This window comes from Poeciliopsis prolifica, unplaced genomic scaffold (assembly GCF_027474105.1).
Source record: "Poeciliopsis prolifica strain line A6 unplaced genomic scaffold, Auburn_PproV2 SCAFFOLD006, whole genome shotgun sequence".
Lineage (NCBI taxonomy): Eukaryota > Metazoa > Chordata > Actinopteri > Cyprinodontiformes > Poeciliidae > Poeciliopsis > Poeciliopsis prolifica.
Window position 1 is genome coordinate 9559273 of NW_026562381.1, and position 23031 is coordinate 9582303.

At 37.4% G+C, this 23031-nt stretch overlaps 1 protein-coding gene across 1 annotated transcript in view; it reads left to right on the forward strand.

Moving 5' to 3' along the window:
* LOC129360431 (ecto-NOX disulfide-thiol exchanger 2-like) overlaps positions 1-23031 on the forward strand; it is a 179459-nt gene that overhangs the window by 30089 nt on the left and 126339 nt on the right. The window contains 1 exon segment of the mRNA XM_055030644.1: positions 4705-4794. Within this exon segment, the coding sequence (XP_054886619.1) occupies positions 4761-4794 (34 nt within the window). The 5' untranslated portion in view covers positions 4705-4760.

Genomic DNA, 23031 nt, shown 5'->3' on the forward strand with positions numbered 1-23031 from the left:
TGAGTTATACGTCATATGGTGTGTTTTACTGTATATATTAATATAATAAAAACATCTCAAGACTCATAAGTCTGCCTGTATGTTCAAATAAAATGCATATCTGGGCAGAAAATACCCATTAAAGACTGGATGGGGTCTTGAAACTGGTCTTGTGCTGTTTTTTCCTGGTCTTGACCTTTCCGGATCCAGCCGAATAAGAATTATTAATTTAATACCAAGAAGTAGTAGTAGTAGTTTTAGATCAAAAATTATTTTTTTCCATTAATTATTGCATTTTATGGCGTACAAAAGACCCAATGTGCTGAAATATTAGCCAAACTTTAAACATCCTGCCTTGGTCTTGGTCTTCATGCCTGGCAAAGACTTAAGAAGATTGAAAGATGTGAATCTTTGCTGATTCACAAATTAAGTATTGCTTCTGACAGGTCATGGTTGGTCAGTTAACTCACTCATTGATTTACTGGAGATAGCAACCTTGTACAATACAAAGATGGAGGTGTGCAGGTGATGGATGGATACCTGCACAAAGTGCCAGTTCCTAACACCATTCTTGGTCAAAATGCGCAGGACATTTCAGATGTTAACACTGTTATTGCCTTCATGGATAAAATTCTTCATTTGAAAATCTGAGTGCAAACAATCCACCCTCATTCTAATAGAGGGCTGCTTAATCTGAATCTCTGGGTGACACACTGCAGCCAGAGTCGTATCCCTTACCATAGGGCATCCACCTGGGAAACCTCCATCTTTTCCTTAATGAGACAAGAACGCAATAGGTAAGCCCTCTCTTACTTCTTTCCCCTAACTAAAGACTTCATCAGAGTGTGAAAAAGTCTAGTCGCTCTCTACAAAAATAGCTTCAGAGCCAATTAGGTGGATTGAATTGAATTCTTACAGAAAATTGCATTCCTGCTTTATGTGCAAGAAACAATGGTGCTGCAGGGCTTAATTTCTATGTATGGAATCTTGGATTTGATATACAGTTAAGCCACAACTATTCATATGCTTGGCATATTTAGATTTAAAGTAATATTTTAATTTACCAACAATAATCAAAACTTGAATCCAAGAGTCGGTGGGAAGAGCTGAAGATTATGGAGATGATAAAGAGGCCGTCCAGTGTCAAATAGTTGGAGCTCATAAACAATAATATATTGTCAAAACACCAGAAGGAATAAGCAAACTGGTCTTCAGTTGGGTTTGATTTCTGTAATACTAATAAAGATGTTAGAATTTTAATTAGAAAAAGGCTTCTTTTATATTTTATAATAATTTATAAGATGTTTGTCTCTTTTTTATCATAAATAATTTTTTTCTTGAATAAAAAACATCTTAATCGGAATCGTTTACACACATAATTTTTCTATGAAGACCCCAGCTGTCTGAACTTTTTGCACAAGCTTGTGTTGTTACGTCTTCCTTAAGTCAGCTGGTTTTCTGCCTTAAACTGCTGATAAATGAACCATGAACTGGTCCTTTCATCTACCTAACACAGGTTGCACACAGGAAGAGGTTGGTGCTCTTATGCAGTTTGGTCACAGTGCATGAGGAAATTACGAGGATCTTGTCCAGTCTCCATGGTAAGGCCCCATTATCCCTGAAAAGATTACTCACTTCCTTGGACCTACAGTCATGTAGACAGATAATAAATCATTTAAAGCATGTGCCTTCAAGACTCTACTAAAGACAAACAGGTCCAGAAAAAATATAGCTTCTGAGATTTTGAGGATGCACAAACCTTGCGCCAAGATAAGCTGAGAATTTCTCTTGGTGGCGTCTGTAAGTTCCTCCTGATAAATACCTCTGCATAATGCCTTAAGATGAATTAATTTCTGTACACATGTAGTTGACAAATTTGGACGATTTGTCAAAAGTAGTATCCTAATCCCCCCATTTTGTTTCCCATGATCTGAAAAAAAAAAAAGCCCGTAGGCTGAGGGATGGAAACAGGAAATTAAAGACATCAGTGAACTGCTTGTGAAATACTGATTACGGTAGTCTTTGTGATGTCACTCTGATAACTTAGAGACAACAAATTGTTTCACAGGACAGTTTAGTTTCTTCCATTCCAGCTTGCCAATTCTGTGTAATAGAGACAAAAGATGAATTAACCCTTTGAGACTTTTATATGGCCTTCTCTGACTCTCCATCACTTTAGTGGCCAGTTAATTCTAGTAATCCTTTTCACTGAGGGAATCCTCAAATCCTGGTCTGACATATCTTATCTTAATCATTTATCATGCAAAAGATCATACGTTCTAGATAAGTAGCCATGCCAGATGAGATGATGTTGACAACTAAAATGTTTTGTCATGCATATTCAACAATTCTTCTTGCATCTACTTTATTTGTAAAATGTAATTTTGCATCTCTGCAACAAAGAACATGTTGATTTTCCTCTTTGAAAGGTCTCTCCTTTTAACGCCATAAACATTCATACAGGCAGTTGTTCCCATTAGTAGTCTACTTCTAGTGCTTTGCTTATTCGTTTGATTTACATCGTTGGACTAATAACACAAGTCTTTGTGAAACTTCCCAGCTGCTTCAGTCATAATCATTAGTGTACACATTTGGTCAAGTCTGCAACTAAAGCTTCTTCTGAACTGCAGGAACGTATTCTTCAAGTGAGTGAGTGAAAATGAAAAATGCTGGTAATAAATATAATGGTGGGAAGTGTGTGCCTAGAGAATGATTATTGCCATTTGGTTTTTGTGCACACAAAATACTTTGAAATCAGATTTTCTTTGCACCCCTCCCATTAAGCAAAAATCTGTTTTCCCAAATTAAAATAGCTGTCATTATTCTCCACAAATTTTATTCTCATGTCATCCAAATTGTGTCATAGCAGCCACATTTCCAGTTTTCACACATGGGAAAGTGTGCTTTAGTTTTGTCTTCTGACTGTTGCCAGTCCTTAGAATGGTTTGTTTGTGTTTTTGGCCATTTGGCTGCTTTTTATTAAACCACCTAAATGACCACATTTCTGTCTGCAATTACAGCATTACACAAGGTTATAGGAAGAACTATTTATTTACACAAACAGCATAGTGACAAAGCATATTTTAATTTTCTTTACTGGAGATCTTGGCCATCTAGATTTTGTAGTTGTACTTAAATGGTCTAACCTGACAAATAAATGACTGATATCTCATTATTTTTGTTTCTGTTGTCCTTAGTTGTCTTTATTCCATTTTTTTTTTCATAATTTTTTTAGTTTTATAATGGATGGTTAAAATTGCTGTGTTGGGTCTTTGAGGTTGGAAAACCTCCTCGCTATCACCCATAATCTTTAGATTTTTTTCTATTGGCTGGAAGTCTTAGCATTTGATGGGCCACTCTAATACGTTAATATATTTGTCGGCCAACCATGCATTCTCCACTTAACTTGTGTGTTTTGTTAAATTTCCATGCTGAAACGTTAAGCCTGATGATGTTCTGAATCTTGCCATTTACGTTTTCACCACAAAGCACCATGATGACCATGCCTGATTATGGGAACGGTGTTGTTGAGGTGGAAAACTTCTTCCCCTTTCTTTACATTGAACAGAGGCTACATTATTGTAGCAAAGCAGTTTTTTTTTTCTGACCAAAAAACCCAAGTATCTGTTTCTGACCAGTTCCTTTTTTATGCTAAGCATATTTTCCTTTTTATATATTTATAATTTTTTTTTGTATTCCCAACTCAGAAAACAGTGGAAGAGTAATGCAACCCTGACGATCGCTGGTTCAAATATGCAAACATGGCTAATTATCTACCAAAACAAGGGCATAATGGCAACGCAAACAACTTCAACCTCTAGATTGTTGTTATTAATTTATGACCTCAGCTTGTTTTCTCTCTTTTATAGAAATTCAGACAAAAATATATTCTCATCAATGATTTCTTTAAATGAAATCCTCTGCAGACACTTCACAGAGTGCTTAAGTTATCCAGTGCTCAGTCCCATTTTCTAATACTGGCCTTGGAGTTTTCAGTCTTAACCATGTTTTTTTTTTTAAACATCTCACAGATCGAAGTCAGCTCAGTCACAAGCAAAGATATTAAAAAGTAGATGAAAAATGTCTTGCCATGCAGGTCCTCGAACTGAAGGTAAAATTCATGAGAATGGTTCAGTAATGTCCTCCTCTCAGAATTCAGAGGCTGCTGTCAGCTGTGCGGATTGAGGTTTGGGGATCACTGTGACCTTCTTCGTGGTCTAAGAGTGTGTTGGCAAGGCATGACTGATGCAGATTATCATAGCTGGAGAAAGCCAATTATGGTGGTCATCACTGCTCCCTGAGGGTGTCTCTTGGTGGAGTGAAATGCATTACAAAATTCTCTGTGCACCCATCTGGCAGCGTTTTGTATTTCTTCGCTGATCCTCCCAGCCTGAGTGTTAATAGTGCAGTCAATGGGACCCACCCGAGCCTCGGAGCCCTCTCTGGCTCCAGCGAGCTTCTGCTCCACAAAGCAGGGAGGTCGTGCCTTTTCGAGAAGCAGATGAATTATAGTCTCCCGTGTTTGTCTTCTGTCTTTGTTCAAGACAAAGCCTTCTTTTATTCTGGTTCCTTCTTAAAGCTCATCTCACTCAGTGTCCTTGAACGAGTGCCGGATGAATAAGTCGTGTTGCGAAGTTGTGGCATAGGAGACTGTGCTGTTGAGATTTATAAACAAATGCTGGCTAATCAGAAATTTGTTCTGCTTGGTTTTGTTTCCCAAAACAGATTTGCTACAAGACCAGAAAAGCTGAGATCACAGTCTGCAACGCTGCATCCATAGGATGTATAAAGACTACAGACCAGGTCGAGTCACAGGTGAGATGCCTTTTTTTAACCTCTGCACACATTATTGTATTGAAGATCTCCTGCAGAGCTTTTAACTGCTGAAATTTCAACTCTGAATTTGTATGTCTGATCTTTCTTTTAAGCATGGAACATGTGAAACAATCTTGTACAGGTATTTTATCCTATCCATCTTGTACCTCACTTATCGGTTACAAATCTTTCCCTCTAACTATGTTTTTTCTACATATTTTACTTTTCAGTATACCCCTCCATTTCCCACTTCCTGTCATTAGAATTGAAAAATGTTCCTTAGTCAATCAAGAGGCTTCTAATTTCTGATAATTATTCTGACTGGATGTCAGACTATTGTTCTGGGCAGAAAAACTGCATTTCTGATGACTTCATGCAGAGACCCAGCTATTAGGCATAATCACAAAGTTTCAATGCGGTTAAACTTGGTACCATTAGCCTTCTGTATCTATTCTAGAATGAGTGTTGGAGTTGTTTTTGGAACATTGGGCTGCTGGAACGAACACCCACTACGTCCAAATTTTAACCCCCTCTGACCTAAAACCAAGCGTAAAGGGATTTCTTTTCTTGGAAGTAAAGAAACAAAAATGTCACAGTTTGAACAGGAACAAAGATACCACCCTTAAGGACCGATTTATATAGTTCCTCTGCAAAAATAGTGGTGGTAGCACCAAGTGTTGGCATTGTTCTGTCAGTACTTTAGGAAGAAGACTAAAGCAGGATTAACCAGTAAGGTCTTCTTTGTACAGAAGAGGACTATGGTCAGTGGAAAAAGGGAATCGTGTCTTTAAAAAAAGTCTGAATTCTGAGATTGATTTAATAATTTTGAGAATAAAATAATTTAGAGCCACTGCAAAAAAAAAGTTTCTGACTTATTTTTCTTTTCATGGGTCAGAATTCTTTAGTTTTTAGTCGCCCTCATCCTCTTATGCATCATTACTAATCAAATATGACTCAAAGTTAAACATTGTTGGTTGTTCCTGCAGAAAAATGTTTCCAAACCCAAATCAGATCTGGTTTTGGAAATGATAATAGCAGGATAATACAAACGTTTGGCAATATCCCAGGCTTCTGCTCTGTGCCTTCACATTATGATTAGGTGACCAACTGCTGACTTTTACTTTTCTTTGACAGCAATTGAGGCATTTCAAAAGAGACAACATCTCAAGAATGCAGCAAGATACTTTCACAAAACAAATATGTTTTTTCATCTAAAGAGAATAAAATTGTGAAAATTCCATTCTGAGAACAGAAATTGCTTCTGCATTTGCAGAAATCATTTTTCTATACTCAACAAATAATCACAGCATTTCAAAATGTCAGCTCAAACTTGAATGTACCACCATCACTGGTGTTTCATCAGGTTACAAAAAAGGTGGTCCTTAATTGCTTAAATACATTTCGTACATAGAAATACTCAACAATCTACATCATAATTTTATTTTTGGTGGCATGTTCACATAAGGTCCAGAGCACCGCTGTCTCTGGCTCTCGACATCTTAGGCTGCTCTCAGCTCAGTCACCTCATTATAATGCCTCCATGTAAGCGGTAAATGTGAATCAGGACTATGTCTTTTTTTTTTCCTGCCATTGCACATAGCCTAACACAACGAGTGCTCAACACAGGAGAAAAGATAATGATTTCCATTAAACGCATAATTAGCTTTTATACAACCCTGCTATTCGTTGTGTGTGACATTAGGCATGATATTGCTATATTTCACTAAGTATCTGTTATTGTAATTTTGGAAACAATGGGATCCTGCAGTGCATTGTGTGAAAGTAGAAAGTGGCCGATTACTTTGGAGGAAAGAAGCAGAAAGGGGATAAAAAGATGTTTTTTGATGCTAAGCTTTGGCCAGTGAGTGTGTCCTCCCCCATTACTCTAACACAGTGCAATATGCAGGTCAGTTAGGTGGTAATGAATGCTGGGTCTGATACTCAGCCTTTCCCTCTAGCATGTCTGCTTGGCTCTCTCGGTTACATCCTCTCAATTTCTGCACTCTTATGTTAGCGAGTTGGACTTCAGTCGGTTTAATTATCTGGCCTCATCTGTTCAGGAGAGTCTCACAATAGAACTGTGTGTAAAAAGTCGGGAAGGGAGCCAATGAAATCAAGCCTTGTCTTATTGTTAATTTAAAAAATCTCCAGTAATCTTGGTGTGAAATCAGGTTTCGTCAAGTTTAAATGTGATAAGAACAACGTCTGGTAGGCATATGAATCTTTCCCTGTTTTCCGTAGCACAAAGTAACAATGTTCTCAAAATGCATGAGCGTCGATTAGGTCCCTCTTTTTTGTTCAATTTCACAATCCTTTTCTTTGTCTTTTCTGTGTTTTTACCCTTGTACAGCACAAGTAACACCACCAGCAATCAAACATAGCTTAAAAATGACCCACTGAAAATATGTACGTGTCATTTGTATTTCCACAACTTCTTTTTGGAACCAGTTGTTTCTGAAAGTTAGGTGCATTATTTAAACTCTGCAGGTTGTGCTGAACAAAATGCAACGACATTCAAAGTGCAGGACATTTCAAAGCGTATTGTCAAGGTTTAAAAATTAAGGCCGCTTTAAAATTTAAGGCCGCAGTGGTCAGCGCAATCTGGATTATGTCTTCTGTCTGTGGACAGATGTTAAGAGTTGGTCTTTTAAATTAGAAAAAGGTTCCAATAGATTCTGCTTGTTGGATGTGCACATTTGATCTGGTATCACATTTAATTTGAAATAGTTTCAGACTTCACTATTGTTACGCTCTCAGCAGTATATTTGATTTAAAGTAAATGGTTGTGACTGCATTTTTTTCTTTGTTCTACAAAGTTTTCTTTAGTCTTGTGGAGATAAAAGAAAAAAAAATAATTTGAAATTTCCATCAAGATTTCTTGATTAATTTCACTTATTCACCACTACTAATATTATGATCGCTATTTTTTTCTGTTTTTTTTTTACATCTCTCCAATGAACCAGGACTCTGCATCTTTAATAAAACTTGAATTGAATTCTACAAAGAACTTGAGTATTCTCTGATGTCTGTAACAAAACATTAGTTTTCTTGACTAAAGTCATAAATTTATTAACATGAAGATATTCTATGACACTGAGAAGTCAGGAATTTGCATGAAGAAGACCTCCGGTTTTCTGAGATCATAAAAGTAGGCATTTTTGACAAAAAAGTGACAGAAGATTGAGTAGCTTAGTTTCCCAAACAGTTTATGCTATTTTTTCTTTGGCGTTTGCGATCAGATTCCTTCAGTAGTCTCTGACCTTTCAGCCATGCTCTAGATTCTCCACTCTAAGTGGCTGTAGACTATGTGACTAAATTGCCTGTATTTAGGTTTCAGCACTGTTAGTTGCTCTTTAGCAGAAACTTCTTAGTGAAAACTTTCTCCCATAAACTGATTTTGCTCTCATGGGAAATTTTTTGCCACATTCCAGTGTAGTGTGGTACATTTGTAAAAGTAACAAGCCAAATGTTTAATTTCCTGTACTTGAAACTATTTTGTGGGTGTAGTTTTCAAAATGACTGATTGTCTGGCCTGGTGGGATGGTAGAGCACTGCTAACATTTCACCAGAGCAGAGGGGTTAACGCTTGTTTTGCACTCTGTGTGAGACCCATTTCCATCAATATTCATGGATTTCTCCAGAGGAAATCCTGGCCTCTTTTCGGCTTTAGCCTAATCCTGTTCTCGGAACAGATTCGACTGTCACCAGGACACCTGTAGTAGTTTCCTCTACTGCTATTGCAACGAACACTGAGGCAAATAAAGTTTTCCCTGTCAAAACATTTTGAATAAACTTACTTTATTACTTATTGGAAACTCATTTCACTTATCCTCCTGGGAAAATAGCTATGTTATACTATGAAATCCACCTGGGGAGTAACCTCTACCTTTCTTTTCTGGATCATCACCTGCTAGCCATCAGTCAGGCTGCAGGGATGTGAGATGAGAAGAGGCAGAAGGAAGAGCTGAAGGTTTGTAATTAGAAAGAGAAGGAATGAGAAAGAGAAGGTCAAAGACAAACTTATGAGAAGCGTCTGAGACAGAGACGTCTTCCCTAACCTGGGGGATTTCTGCATTGACTCTTGGTTCATTCTGTGCAGTGAAGTAAATGACATTTATTATGAACCTGTTATTTGTTGATCTCTCAATGGAACCAGAGCAAATACAAACTCTTTAAGCTGCTGACCTGGCCCTGCGCAAAAACATTTCCACCTGAATCTTGTAATTTTGGAGAGAAAATCTACATTTTTTTAATGATTAGATATCAGTATAGAGTCATACCAAGAGTTTTTTTTTATTTGTATTTAAAATTTGCAAAAATTTCCTGTGATGGAAATTTTTTTGTTTAGATGATGAGGATGCTGATTTGCTCTCTTCAACACGAGCTTATTAGTTTCACTCTCCTCCCCAAATTTGATCTTGCTATTGTGAAATGTTTTTTACAGATTTTGATTGTAAAGGTTTCTCCAGCTGTTCATGTCACTGAAAAACAGCACTCCCTGTCTGCCACCTGTCTGTCTGCTGGGTGATAGAAAACGAAACACTTTCCCCCTCACACAGCAAAAGAATCGGACTTTGACTGTTTAGAAATATTTCCAATAACAAATAACATTGACTGTCATGTCAGAGTGGACTTTAATCTTTTTCACAATATTTTTGTTTTATTTATTGTGACAACAATAAAAGCAGTGATCAAAACATGGAAGTGAGTTTGATCATTTCCATTCTGATAATTATTTTTAAAAGGTAATTTTCTTTACAGATACATCACCATCCATTTTTTTGTATAGGTTTTGTTGTGAGTGGTTTTTATTTCTGTTTTGTTTATTGGTTTTGGTTGTTGTCTTTTGTTTTGGATATGTAAAATATCTTCCATTTCAGTGATAAAGGCTCTTCACAAAATTAAAATGTACTGGTCTGATACCAATACATTGAGAGGATGACCTTGCATTTTTATTCCTTTGTCAATATATACTTGAAAGAGGTCATAAAACGACAATATTATTGATTATTTCAATAATTACGTTGACAATTTATACAACAAAAGTTATTGTGACCGGCCCAATGCTATTTTTTTGAAGTATATCCATCACTGCCTACAGTCAAAGCCTCACAAACCCAAAAATAACTTTACAGCATACAATCTATTTTAAAGGCTAGATTGAGTGCTCAGGATATTAATTAGTGCAGTTTTACCTTTATGGTCTCTAATACTTGCAGCCATATTTGCAAACATATTTCAAAATATTAATTAGCATTAATTATCAAGATATTTCAACAAAAAACCTGATTACCTTCAGTTGATACACACCTCAGCAACAAAACATGAATTCATATTAAACTGTAATGACTAGTATTTTACTTTAGGGACAATATGAATAAAAGTTGGCTTCAATTCTAATCAAATCATATTGGCCATTTGTGTTTTTATTTGCTGTTTAAACCAGTTTTTACACAGGTTGTCACGCTGTCATAATTTCATACTGGGTCCATGTGGCTCTTAAAGAGGGAAAAGCATTACTGTGGGATTTGGCAAGAAACTCCAAAAAGTCAGCAAACATTGTGAACATCCCCAGAGAGAAGCAGTCATAAATATGTAGTGAAGAGGCAAATATTGAAGGCTAGGAAGGCTTGACAAGACAAGAGAAAGGCTTTGCCTCCCCAAGCCCTTGTTAAACTTTTATTGTTATTGTTGGTTAGATGCAGCTTTAATTTAATATGCACTAATTAAATTTGAATTATTCATTGTATATGATCTTCCTTTTAACTAACTAAATGTGTTCCATATGAAATTTAGTTTAAATGGGATTTCTGTGTTTTCGCTTTATTACATGAAACTAATATGACTGGGCTGATTGGAGTAATGATAAACACATCGTAAGTTTAATATCCAGCCTTTCATTGGACTCAACAAAACTCGGATGTCACCAAAAGCATTTGCTCCTCTGACTGTAAAAGCAAGCAAAGGCAGCTTTCATCTTTTGCAGCACAGAGACTGAAATTAGCGTTTCATTTGAATGTTTTGCTATACAAAGCTGGCCACGGAAATAACATTGTTGTGAAAATAAAATAAAAAAAAATAAAGAATCAAGACATCAGACAAACATCGTTCCCCACGGATACCAAAATTGAATGAGAGCATGCACTGGCTGTTACTCATTATGACGGGCTGACAGGGGTAATTGAATTTGCCTGGAAAACATTCACTTTATTTTCTGACAAACCTTTTTGGGTTTTTGAAAAAGAGCAACAAGATTTGAGTTGGTTGTGTTGCGTTTTTCACTACCCTGAATACTAAATGAAACATTTAAAAGCCGTGGCTGATAGGAAACCGTGTCTTCTGATGCCTTGTTGTATAATTTGTCCAAATTTTCTGTACATTATGTTCTGTATGTTATTTTTCCTGACCTATTTCAGCTTGTGAAGCTGTTAGTTTAATCATCCAATATTTTTCAAAGCCTAGGATGCAGTCCAAATGTTTGAGGAACACAGGTGCCCATATTTCAGCATAAACTTTCTGAGGTGTTTCCAAATATAGATATCATGGTACTGGGTTGCCTGCCTCTAAATGCTGCAGCTTCGCCTCCATTAGTCTTCTGGAAACTATCAAGTTTGATTTTTGAGCTTTAGGATTTGTGTAAAAGCTGGCAAGATTTCTGAAACAATGGTGGGTGCAATAACAAATTAAGTCAGGGGAAAAGATTGTTTTCTTTTTTTTTTTCTCATCTGCTGCCTGTCGTTGAGATTCTTGTTAAATTGTTCCAAAACAGGTTTGCTGACAGGCAGCAGTGTATTTTATTGTGATATTCTTGAACTGCATACACTGGGAATCTTAATCGCTCTAATGGAAATCTCATGAAGCGTTCTTTAATCCATCATCTGATAATATAAAGAATATGGCACAACTACACACCTTCCCAGACATGACTGTCTACCTAAGCTCAGATCCCAGTCAAAATAGAGCGATATTAACAGAACCAAGCAGGAGGCCCAGGTAACTTAGGTAGAGCTACCAAAGCCTAAATTGAAGAATGGCAAGAAAAAAAAAAACGGTCACCAGTCCATCACATGGCAACACAGAGACAAACAGGAGAAGAAAAAAATGCACACACACTTTTAGAGAGGGCAGTCATGTTTCTGATCTGTGAGAGAAGCACAGGGAGAACATGCTCCTTGAAGAATGACCACAGGAACCCAGGATATGTTTGGTGCAAAGCAACAGTGCTACCAACAGCAGCCATGACATGTTAAGCCATACTTCCAAAACGAGTTCTTTATATTAGGGAAATATCAGCAAAAAGAACTAAGTTGTAATTTCTATGAATGTTGGAAACCATTGTCAGTGCTTCACACAGCAGCTCAGGAACCAGTGACACCGCAGAGAGGAAAATTGACTGAAAAGGCTTAATATTCATGAAATTTAAACAAACTATTTTGTTTGAAGTCGGGGAAATTTGACACACATTTAATGGACAAACCACACGTTGAGAACACATTAAAATCACATGAAAAGTCACTTGTTTTTGACGCCTCTGGCTTTCCGTACTGGAGTGCGTGTACCCGAAGTGCTGCATCGTCTACAGGGACGCCAGAGGTTATTTACTGGGAGTAAAGGGAAGAGAGAGTCGTGTTCTAAAAAACAACTTAACAATCCCTCAATTTTTAAACAACGACATTGTGAGACAGATGGAGTGTAAACTACAGTGTCAGGATTCTTCACAGCTAAATCCTGTTGCAAAAAATATAAATATAATATTTGCTCCTGCTGCTAATTTACCAACACTATGTTGTGACTCCTTGTACATAAGTTTGAATAGATTGTTTTCCTTTCACATCATAATAACATGGCTGCGCAAAAACCTTTAGGGTTTTCTTCAGTCTTTGAAGATCTAGTCAGAGATGCATAAGCTTGAAGTGGTTGATGCAGTAATCACTTTACTTCTTAAATACCGCAGCTGACAAAATACCAGGTGGGAATAGAAGAAATGCATTCTGATTAAACTTGCTATGGATTCTAAAACAACTACACAATCTGCATCATCTTTGAAAGGTGTATCAATAAAATAAACTGCTAAAAACGTGCTGTTTGCTGGGAACACACGAAAATACAAGAAATGTGAAACATCAGAAGTAGGTGAAATAAGCAGGAGTCTGCTACCTCCTTACAGATTTAATGTGTTTTAAATTACACTCTTCCACTGCAGTGCTTTCAAGCAGCCAACTGAAGAATTACAACCACCATCTGTTCGTGTTGATGTACATTAATTCACATTTTCTCTTTCACATTTTTGGCAATTTGCATTAAAACTCACTCTTGTGTTTCTAAATGTGGTCAATTTACCTTTGGGTCTGCTTCAGTTCATGTAGTGTCATGTTATTGTTGCATAAAGTAATTTTAAGTCTGAATTTGTGTATTCGCAGATGGAAATGATCACTTTACAGGGCTTTTCTCAATGCAGACAAGTGCTGGTGTTATGTCGCTGACCATAGCTTGAACACACAAGGTATTTTGGATTTTCAGAATGTTTTAATACAACAGCACTGTTTTTTTAAATAAAATATTGTTGAACTAAGTGTCAAAATGACTAAAATGAGCGAGTTGTAAACTTATTTGACATTCTTTTGACATTAAATATTTTATGAATTATTCATATTAAGAAGTCATTGTCTCTCCACAAGCAGTTTTTGAGGCAAGAATAAAGGAGCCAGCTGACCGCCATGCTGATACACGAGATAATGTTCCCATTGATAGTTTGCATGTCTCAGTACACAGCTAGGGCCTAATTATGGAAGCATAATAGCGTTTGCTCTGCTGTTTTTCTTGTGTAATTAATCTTTTGACTGAGTGTTGATGAAGCCCTGTTCATTTTGCTTTTATCTAATGTGTTGCTCGCAGTATGAAAACAGCATAGCATAGTGAGGAAGATATTAATGCTCAAAGAAACACATTTGATGTAAAATTAGAAATGGCTGAATGTAGGTTTTATTATTAGATCATTACAAGAGGCAAGACTGCTGACTTAATCCATAGGAGGAAATTTTCTTATCAGGTACTCTAATTCACTCATACAGATGTTTATATTGAATGTTGTAGGTGTGGTACTACAAGCTAAATTTTCACTGCTGATTTGACATTTTGCTAGTATTTGCACCATTTTACCTGAAGATGAGAACAATTTATTTTATTAAAACAGCCTAATTGTCCATCCTCAAGCGTCTCACAATAGTTTGCTGGATGTTTGACCCATTTCTCCAGACAGAACTGGCAAATAATTGGATGGTAGAGTTATTTATGTGGAAGGCCCAATGTGCCCAACCTTTACCACCTTTAGTAAAGTCTTGAGATTTTACTTCAATATTTTCACATTTTTTTGTTAACATTGCCAGCAATATTAAAAAATGAACCAGTTCTTCCTGCAGCAAACTTCAACAGGACATGATGCTGCCACCCCTTAGTTCACAGTTAAACAATTAAGATGGTGTTCTCAGAGTTAGAACCTTTCTCCTTTGTCCTCCAAATGTCAAGGCAGTCATGATGGTGAACATTTCAAATTTAATGTGAACATTTCAAATTTAATATGATCAAATGAATGTCATTCTTTTTTTTACTCAGTGCATTTGTAGAATAACATCATCTGACTTTTATATTGCTTTTGTTGAAATGGCTTCTTCTTTTCTGAATGGTCATTCAGCCCATGTCAGTTGAGGGATTGCTTCACTGAGAATAAATGCGCTCTCTCTTGCCAGTACAAGTCAACATCTGACAAGGCCTTTTTTTGTTTTGGGTTTGCTTCACACATTTTGCACCAAAACACATTCATATCTTGGACACCGTGTATTCCCTGATGGGGCCGATGGTTCCACATTTTCATCATATTTATACTCGGACATAATTGTGTGACCAGATGACAGCGGCACCTGGAAATTGTACCCAAGGATGAATCAGACTTGTGGAGCTGCACACTTCCCTTCCTGCTATTTTGCTGGATTTTTTAATTTTATTTTTGCAAGATTTTTTTTTTTTTTGAACCTAACTCTACACTGTCTTTTTTGTGTGTGTGTGTCATGATATAGTATTGTCCATTAAGAATTTTAAGACCCAAACCAGTTTTAATCACAACTTTTTTTGGTGAATTGAGGGCTACAATATAAAAAAGTAATTTAATTGACTATTTTTAAAAGCCACAAAAATGCATGTCCTCCACCAAAGAACATTTAAAGAACATCATGCACTTTAGACTTCCTGAGTGACCAGAGCCATCTTCTCTTTGCTCATTTGTGTCAGGAATGCACACTTTTTCCTTTCACCAAACTTTATTGCTTTGCTTGGATACAAGACTGCAACAAGCCATCTTCTTTAGCAATGACCTAACAATTACTGCTGAACAACTGTCAAGTCAACAGTCTTCCCCATAAGATTACAACGTGTGATAAATCTGATTTTGGTTGGTTTAAAATCACATTTAAATGATAAACTACCTATTGTCATAAACATCACCAAGGACTTGATATTTTTGAGAGGGTCTTTTAATGCCTTTTCAAATGAAACTTTGTCTTTTGTTATTTTTTGCTTACACAGTTCAGTGTGTAGATCATGGTTCAGAAATAAGAGAAAAGTTTTTTTGTTGTTTTTTTTTTTTACCACTGTCTGCACGTTCAGCATTTTACACTGAAACGTTGATTTCTATGCTTCTCCTCCTCCAACTGGCAAACTCTTGAATGACACCCTTCACAGAGAAGCTGCCATAAGTTTTGGACACATAACTGACAGTTATTTGTCTCATTTTATACAAACACCGCTTGACAAAAATTCCTACTATTCCGAAAAGCCTGTCGGGGCTGCGCTAAATGAACTGGGTTTGCCTGCGGAGGAGAATAATGAAGCTTGGAAGCAGCATTATTCCTTTGCTCTTCACTAACGCATGAACGCGCCTCGTTATCGCAAGGTGTAAAAGATTTAAGAGCAAAGCGTTTTTCAGCAGGAGGAACATCGGAACAGCGTCGCCCGCTCGCTGTTCGCGCGCGCCTAGCGAACTGTTCGGCTCCATCCGGCGAACCGGGCTCGTCCAGAGGGCGGGCTTCGCCTGCCGTAGTCAAAAAGGGTCCCACTTCGACTGGCTGCTCTCATTGCAGTTCAGTCTGCCGAGCGGAGCACAGAGGAGCGGACTGACAGAGACACCAGCCCCGGCTCCATTCAAGGATTTTTTTAAACCTCCTGCAGTTCGTCCTACAGCACAGGACCGATAAGGACTCTCAGCTCGCCTTCCGTGGAAAATGTTCCTCTTGCAGTACACGGGTACATTATTTTCCAAGTTTCATCCGACTCTCGCTGGCTGTTTTCCTTCGGCGTCCTCTTCCCGTGTTGTGTTGATAACGGGGGTGTTGTTGTCACTGCTGCAGGCGACAGCGTGCGTCTCTGCACGGCTCTTTCTGCAGCGTCTCGGGACATTTATGTGCGCATCTTTGTTATTTTGCTGTAAGTTCCAACTGGGAGCCGGAGGATTCACTTACCCGAAGTGGTCGGGCGTTTTCCAGCTGTTGAGACCGCAATGCAAGAGAGCAGAGCAGAGCAGCCTCTCGGTCTCTGTGTGGCTGCGCTGTTATTTCTCTTCTCTTTGGGGCTTTTTGATGTGGAATGATCAGATTTATGGTGGTAGATGATCATAAAAAAAAAAAAAAAGATCCCCACTCGCATTATCTCACTCGTCTCCAGATGCTGGTTTTGAATGGAAGTTTGAGGAAATGACGCCTGGTCTCTGCTGTAAGATGTTGCATATTTCTCAGCTCCCGTGGGGATCCTGTTTCTCAGAGGCTGCATTAGTACATCCTGATCGACCTCGGTTAGGCACATTAAAGTAGACAGGCCCATCTTGCAGGGAGTTCTTTGCTTCATAAATACAAAGACTTTGGTTGTTGTTGTTGTGGGATTTCCATGTCATTTATTCCTGAATCACCACAGCTCCATAAGTAGCTCCCTTTAAAAAAAAAAAAAAATGGGTCATTTTCTCTGGACTCCCAGGATCTAATTAAGCGAGGATGATGTTTTTGAACTCTGGCATTAACCTGCTTACTCTGCTTAATTCTGGCACCCTGTTCTTCAGCTTACTCTGTTTGTGGTCATGGTAAATTTAACTCAGATGTCCCACCGCTTTTCTTTATTACAATGTTGTTTATTTATTTGGCTGTTGTTTGTTCGTAGTGTAATTACTGCCTTCTTTAAGCTCATAAAAGCAAAGCCTTGTCAAAGAAAAGTCTCAAGGCTAAAATTTCCTACTTGTTTCAATGCACCACTAATTAGTCCTTATATATTATCATCCTTTTGAGCAATTTAGGAATTTACTTCTCATCTCTCTGCCAAGAGCAACAATCAATTCAAACCACCTACAGTAAAAATATAAATGAACAGTCATGTAAGTGTTTGCATTCAATCATTTTTGCACTGGAGGTATTTTATGCTAAATGTCAAGGTATTTTTGCAACTCAAGCAACTTGATTAATTGGAGAGTTTTGGATCGAACTTGGTCGTTGATCTTTTAAGGGCTTGAGACTTGTGGTCAAGCACTACCAAGGTTAAACCAGGAAATCCTTTTAATGAGAGGCAGGGAAAGTGCTGGGCAGTTGCTCCGTTCTGCTATTTGCTTTGGCTGAAAGAAATCAGTATATTCTTATGAAAACGTAGAATTTAGATCTTTAGAAAGTCTTTCTTAGTCAGGATGTGGGAACAAAAGAAGTGCTCCTTACCACTCTTATTAAGACAAGCAACAAGAAGGTATTTTAAAGAGAAGATTGAAAACTGGCAACTAAAGCAGATAGCCTGACTACTCACTTCTACAAATGTCAAAAATATAAAAAGGGATCAGACGCTTTTGAATTAACATCAAAACAAGAAAGGATCAATATCTTTATAAACGTACCAAATATTATGGGATATCTGCAACAGTCTAGATAAGTGTTGCTCTTTTGTTTTAAGTGAAAGCAGAGTATAACATCTGCCTGCGATGCTGTTTTTATTTTTTAAAAATTGTTATTTTAGGTAAACCAGTGAAAATGTGGTATTTTAACTCAACGTTATCACAGTGTGAAAATATAATATTATTTCATGCCTGCTTGTGAGTTTTCTTGTTCTCTGTTTGGATGCTTTTCATTTTTCCCCTCATATGTGTTGCTAATGGTGCACAGACAGAGCTTGGTTTCCTCCCATCCAGAGGCGCAAACACGCTTCGAATCAAATTGCGTGAACGGAGGTCGAGTGCCTCCCCGTGACCACTGGGAGGGAAAAGGTCCATCAGGCCTGGTGACAGTAATTTGCCTCCACACGGCTGCAGTTCCCTCTGATCAACTGGCGCAGCATCTTTAGATTGCCTTTAATGCGGTGAGGGGAGGAAAGCTCTTTGCTTAGATCTGTCAGCGAGATGAGATTTTAAGGTTTTACATGCAACGGTTGAGTAGAAGCTTAAATTTTTCAGCTCTGCTTTGGCATTGAAAGGAGGTGCTGCAGAGCAAATTTAGATTTTATGTAGAGTAATACTTTATAATACACAGAGAGATGTGGAAACTTTAAGGAAAGTTTTAATTGGCCGTTACTTGACTATTTGAGGTTATCGAGTGGGATTCTCACTGCAGAAGTGGTTTAAGGGAAGACTGAAGAGAAGTGGACAACTTAATAGAAATAAGACTCACCAACTGCTCTCTAATTTCTGTTTTCTTCAATCAAGCTATGTCAGTGGCAGTCCATGATAATGCTTGTAATTGACCACTGCTCTGCCTTTTTGGGATTGCTGAATGGATTTTGAAAGCCTAAACAGGAGCAGCTCTAATGTCATCTTGGATAAACAAGCTATAATCTTAGTGTTTTTATGAACGTGAAGCTGAAAGTAATGCACTCTTGCCTGTCAGAAGCATTTTTTTCTGATTTGTTGAGTTTTTCTGGTTTTTGCAAAAAGCAAATGTGCCAGCAGACTGCAGACCAGCATGATTTATTCATCTGTGTCACAAATAGAAGCTATTTACTGACTGCCTGCCCATCGCTATTCTGCTTGGCTGTTGTCACCTGAATGCTCAGAACCGAGGTGACAGATAGGTAGGAGACACTTTAGATTTCTTATGAGACAATTTCTGCATTCAAACAAATGCCATCTACTTTGAAAGCTTTGGCAGAGTTGTTTGTAGCTAGTCATACCAAACTAGTCAGGGCAAACCATTTCATACTGGCAAAAAAAAAAAAAAATTTGGAAGGTATGTGGATTTGTCTTTATTTTTTTTGGCATGCAACATGTTGACAAATCTTTTCAACAGCTTGAATATTTTTTTTAATAAATGGATCTTAGTCAGTCTCTCGTAGTGCACAGACTGTCTCTGCATTCAGAATGAGTTTCATGAAGTATTTACTTCAGCAGAAAAAAATGTAATAGCAATTGCAATAAAAATATAATTAAAGTACAAATTTGGAGAAAGTTTTGCTTCTGAAAACATTTCGATAGGATGTCTTTCTGTTGACTCGATAGCAAAGATATATGGAGTAGATTTAAGTGTTTTTTTTTAATCCATCTGCAACTAAGTTAATTTCGATTTGGTTATATTACCATTTAAAGTCTTGCAAACTTTAAGCCTCTCCTGGACCAAACATACTAAGGGATGTTTGGCCCAGAAATCTTTATCCAATTTAAATGATGCCACTAAAGTTTAGAAATGCAGCAGAATTTAACCAAAACCTGTATCTTTGGATTCATGCTGTTGTAGATGGTGCAGATCCGTTTTAAAAAACACAACTCTGCTGCTATTTGACAATAGATCTCTGGGTGGTTGAATCCAACTTTAATTCTTCACAGAAGTAAGCTGAAGCTCTGAACAACAACCAGATGCTTGTCATTCTGTCTATCTCTTCACTATTTCTGCACAGGGTTGGTTGATGGGAGTATTTCTGACTAATACTGTTTGAGATTTCTCCACATTGCTGGACTGTTTAGTGGCAAAAGTTTTCTCCCAAGTCTATGTGTTGTTAGCAATTGCTGCTAATCCACCTCAGTTGCCTTCGCTGCTCTTCTTAAAACCTCTGCTTGTTCATATGGTTAGAAAGCTGGGCAGAGACAGTGGAGACTACAATCTTCTCTTTAACATCCCTCTTCTGTCTTGCCTATAATGATCAATAGAAGAGATGGTCTTAGCTTTCTCTTTCTGCTCTCTGGTTCTGTTCTGCAACCATGAAGCCTCCTTTTCAACTCCTCTGGGATTTGGGTTTGTAGTTCCGGTACTATTTGAGCTTAAGATGCTAATCAGCTGCTCTGGCTTGAAAATCCCCTACCACAAATATCGTGTTGCCACGGTTATGCACGGTTATGAATAAAAAAAAAAAACAGTTAGAGCAAAAATTGCTTTGTGGCTCAGCATCAAAACCAGATGGAATAATTGTCCAAAGAAGCAATGCCCCTAACCAAAATAACAAAAAGAAAAATCTACAAAAAGAACAAATCCTACAAGTCCTAAAACTCGTCAACTATAAACATTGGAAGACACAACAACCTCGTAAAGACGAGTGGACAAGAAAACTCCAAAACTAATAGTCTTTGTCATGACTATCAGCTCATAAATAACCTTGCAATCAAAGAAAGTTATCCCTTTCTTGGTGTTTTAGCATGTGAACACAACGAAACATTAACGTTTGCAAAAAGTTACAGTTGGATGTGTGTGAGAAGTGAGCTATTAGGCCACGCACCACAAGAAACTAACATCACAGTAATCAAGAACACACACAGACTTGGGAGAAAACTTTTGCCACTAAACAGTCCAGCAATGTGGAGAAATCTCAAACAGTATTAGTCACAAAACCCTGTGCAGAAATAGTGAAGAGATAGACAGAATGACAAGCATCTGGTTGTTGTTCAGAGCTTCAGCTTACTTCTGTGAAGAATTAAAGTTGGATTCAACCACCCAGAAATCTATTGTCAAATAGCAGTAGAGTTGTGTTTTTTAAATGTATCTGCACTGAAAGGAGTTATGACAATATTTACTGTTGAATAGTATCATTTTCAATACACTCATCACCTTGAAAAATGAGTTTAACATTTTAACTAATATTATTTTAGTGATTGAATTAGTGATTGAGAGCCACCAAGTACTAAATGTGCTCTCAAAATTACAAAAGGGAAATTTTTCTGCTTTCTTGTTTATGTGGCAGAAAATACAGCATTGAAACAGTTTTGTCCTTTTTTTTTATTTTTTAGAAAAGATAAAGAATTAAACATCAAAAACTGTGCATTAAAGAACTTGTGTTTAATCCTGTTTTGACAAATTTAAGCACGATAGATTCTGAGAAAGAACCACAGTGGTTTATATGTGCGGAAAAGCTGTGAAATAGCTCTAAATTGGAAGCCAGCTTGAGCTTTTCATTGTTGCTTGTAAATTTGCGACTGTTGAAGTACTGTCAAAGTAAATGGTTTCTGCTTGGATCTCCATAAATTTGGAAAGATTTCAAGAAAACTCTAAAAGGACAAGATGTGTAAGAACCCTGGAGGGAAGATGATTTAGTTTTTTCTTCCCCTTTATTCCTGATTGTTTGCATCCTAAATCTCAAACTCTTTTGCTGTACTTTGAGGCTTACGCTGCCATTTCATCCTACAAGAAAATATCTTTATTTCTCAATTGAAAACTTTCTTTTATCAGAAACAAAATGTTGCTGTGGGTGCTATTGCGCTGCCAAGGAGGAAAAAAAATCCATATTTGGACTCTTTATATCAAGAAACATTTAAATTCCTTTCTTAGAGATAGTTTGTACATTTCTAAACCAGAAATAAAATATTTCTGTCATCTTTCCAAAGATAATTGGGAGCTGTTGTTATTTTTTTTGTAAAGAAAAGAAAAAACTCATCCCATATGTTGTGTTTCTGATTAATTTGACTGGCTTCTTGTTGGTTCTAGATTTGTGTCAATAATTGTCAGGGTTGTAACTTAGTTCCTGTGTAACGTTCACCTGCAGTCATCTGCAGAGGTATTCACAGTCCACACCTTTTTAGCTTTGGTTTATGTTTATGTTATGTTTTAGATATTTTTATTGAGGACCCTTGAAATTACAGCAACAACCCTCTTGTCGGTGACAACTTCATACATATTGAAAACTACATTTCAGCCTTTTTTTCTTCTCAAAGCAACTCGAGCTCAGTCAGGTTGGATAAATATGAAGTCTTTCCACATATTCTTGATGGGTTTTAGGTCTTGCTACCTGTAACGCATCACCTTGGGTTAGTTTTCTGCTTATGGTGCTTTGCATGTCGGTCAGCTGTGGGTCAGCATGTTCAGTATTGGTCTCAGTTCTTCTCCTCCTGAGCTCAGTGTCAGTGTTTAATGAGATGTCCAAATCTTGGGATACTGTTTTGTCTTATTTAGGTGTGTCAGAGTAAATGGGGACTGATGTACAAGAATCCGACAATATGACTTTCCCTCCTCCTCATAGTGTCAGTAGGTATGAATGTCTCCTTAAGTACCTTCTGGCTTGGTTAAAATTGTCCATTGTTAAAGAGCATCTGTATTCTTAAAGGGAATCTAAAACTTTCCGAGGTTAAAGAAATCTATGGTAGCTGGTGTAGAAGATCCCTGGGAGCAGCAATAATGCTTGCAGCAGCACCACTTGAACCTGCCATCTGGTATTGAGTCTCTAAGAGCAGGAGAGCTCAGCAGCCTAGAGGCAACCGATTCTCAGGCTCCAACCATATCAGCGGGGAGAGCTCTTCATTTCTAATCACTTTCATGATAAGCAACCACGCAGAGAACCTTGAAATTGGAGGTAAGGAATTTGAAAAGCAAGGTTTTAGCCACATGAAAGATGAAGTGAGCCATTACAGCCTTATTCTGCATTTGCTTTATTTGAGCGTGTGTGCAAGGATGGATTTCAACTGCAGTGCAGCTGTGTTTAAACCCAGCTAATGGTCCATTTCAGTGGTGGAGAAAGGAGACACAGTTTGAAGAAGCTGGATTATGCTGATCAAATGAAGTTGCTGTGCAAGTGTCTATTTTCATAATTTATCTCAAAAGTACATAATTACTGTTTTTCTTTTATCAACAACAATGACATTGGCTTCAATTCAGTGAGGGTTTTGAGTATTAAAATCTGACGGAACTATTTGAGAGATTATATTTTTGGAAATTAAATGGGACTTTGTAACATATTTGTTTCTCATTTTTATTACTTATTAGCACTGATCACAAATTCCAATGTTACCTTAATAAGTTAAGGCTTCTTTTGTGA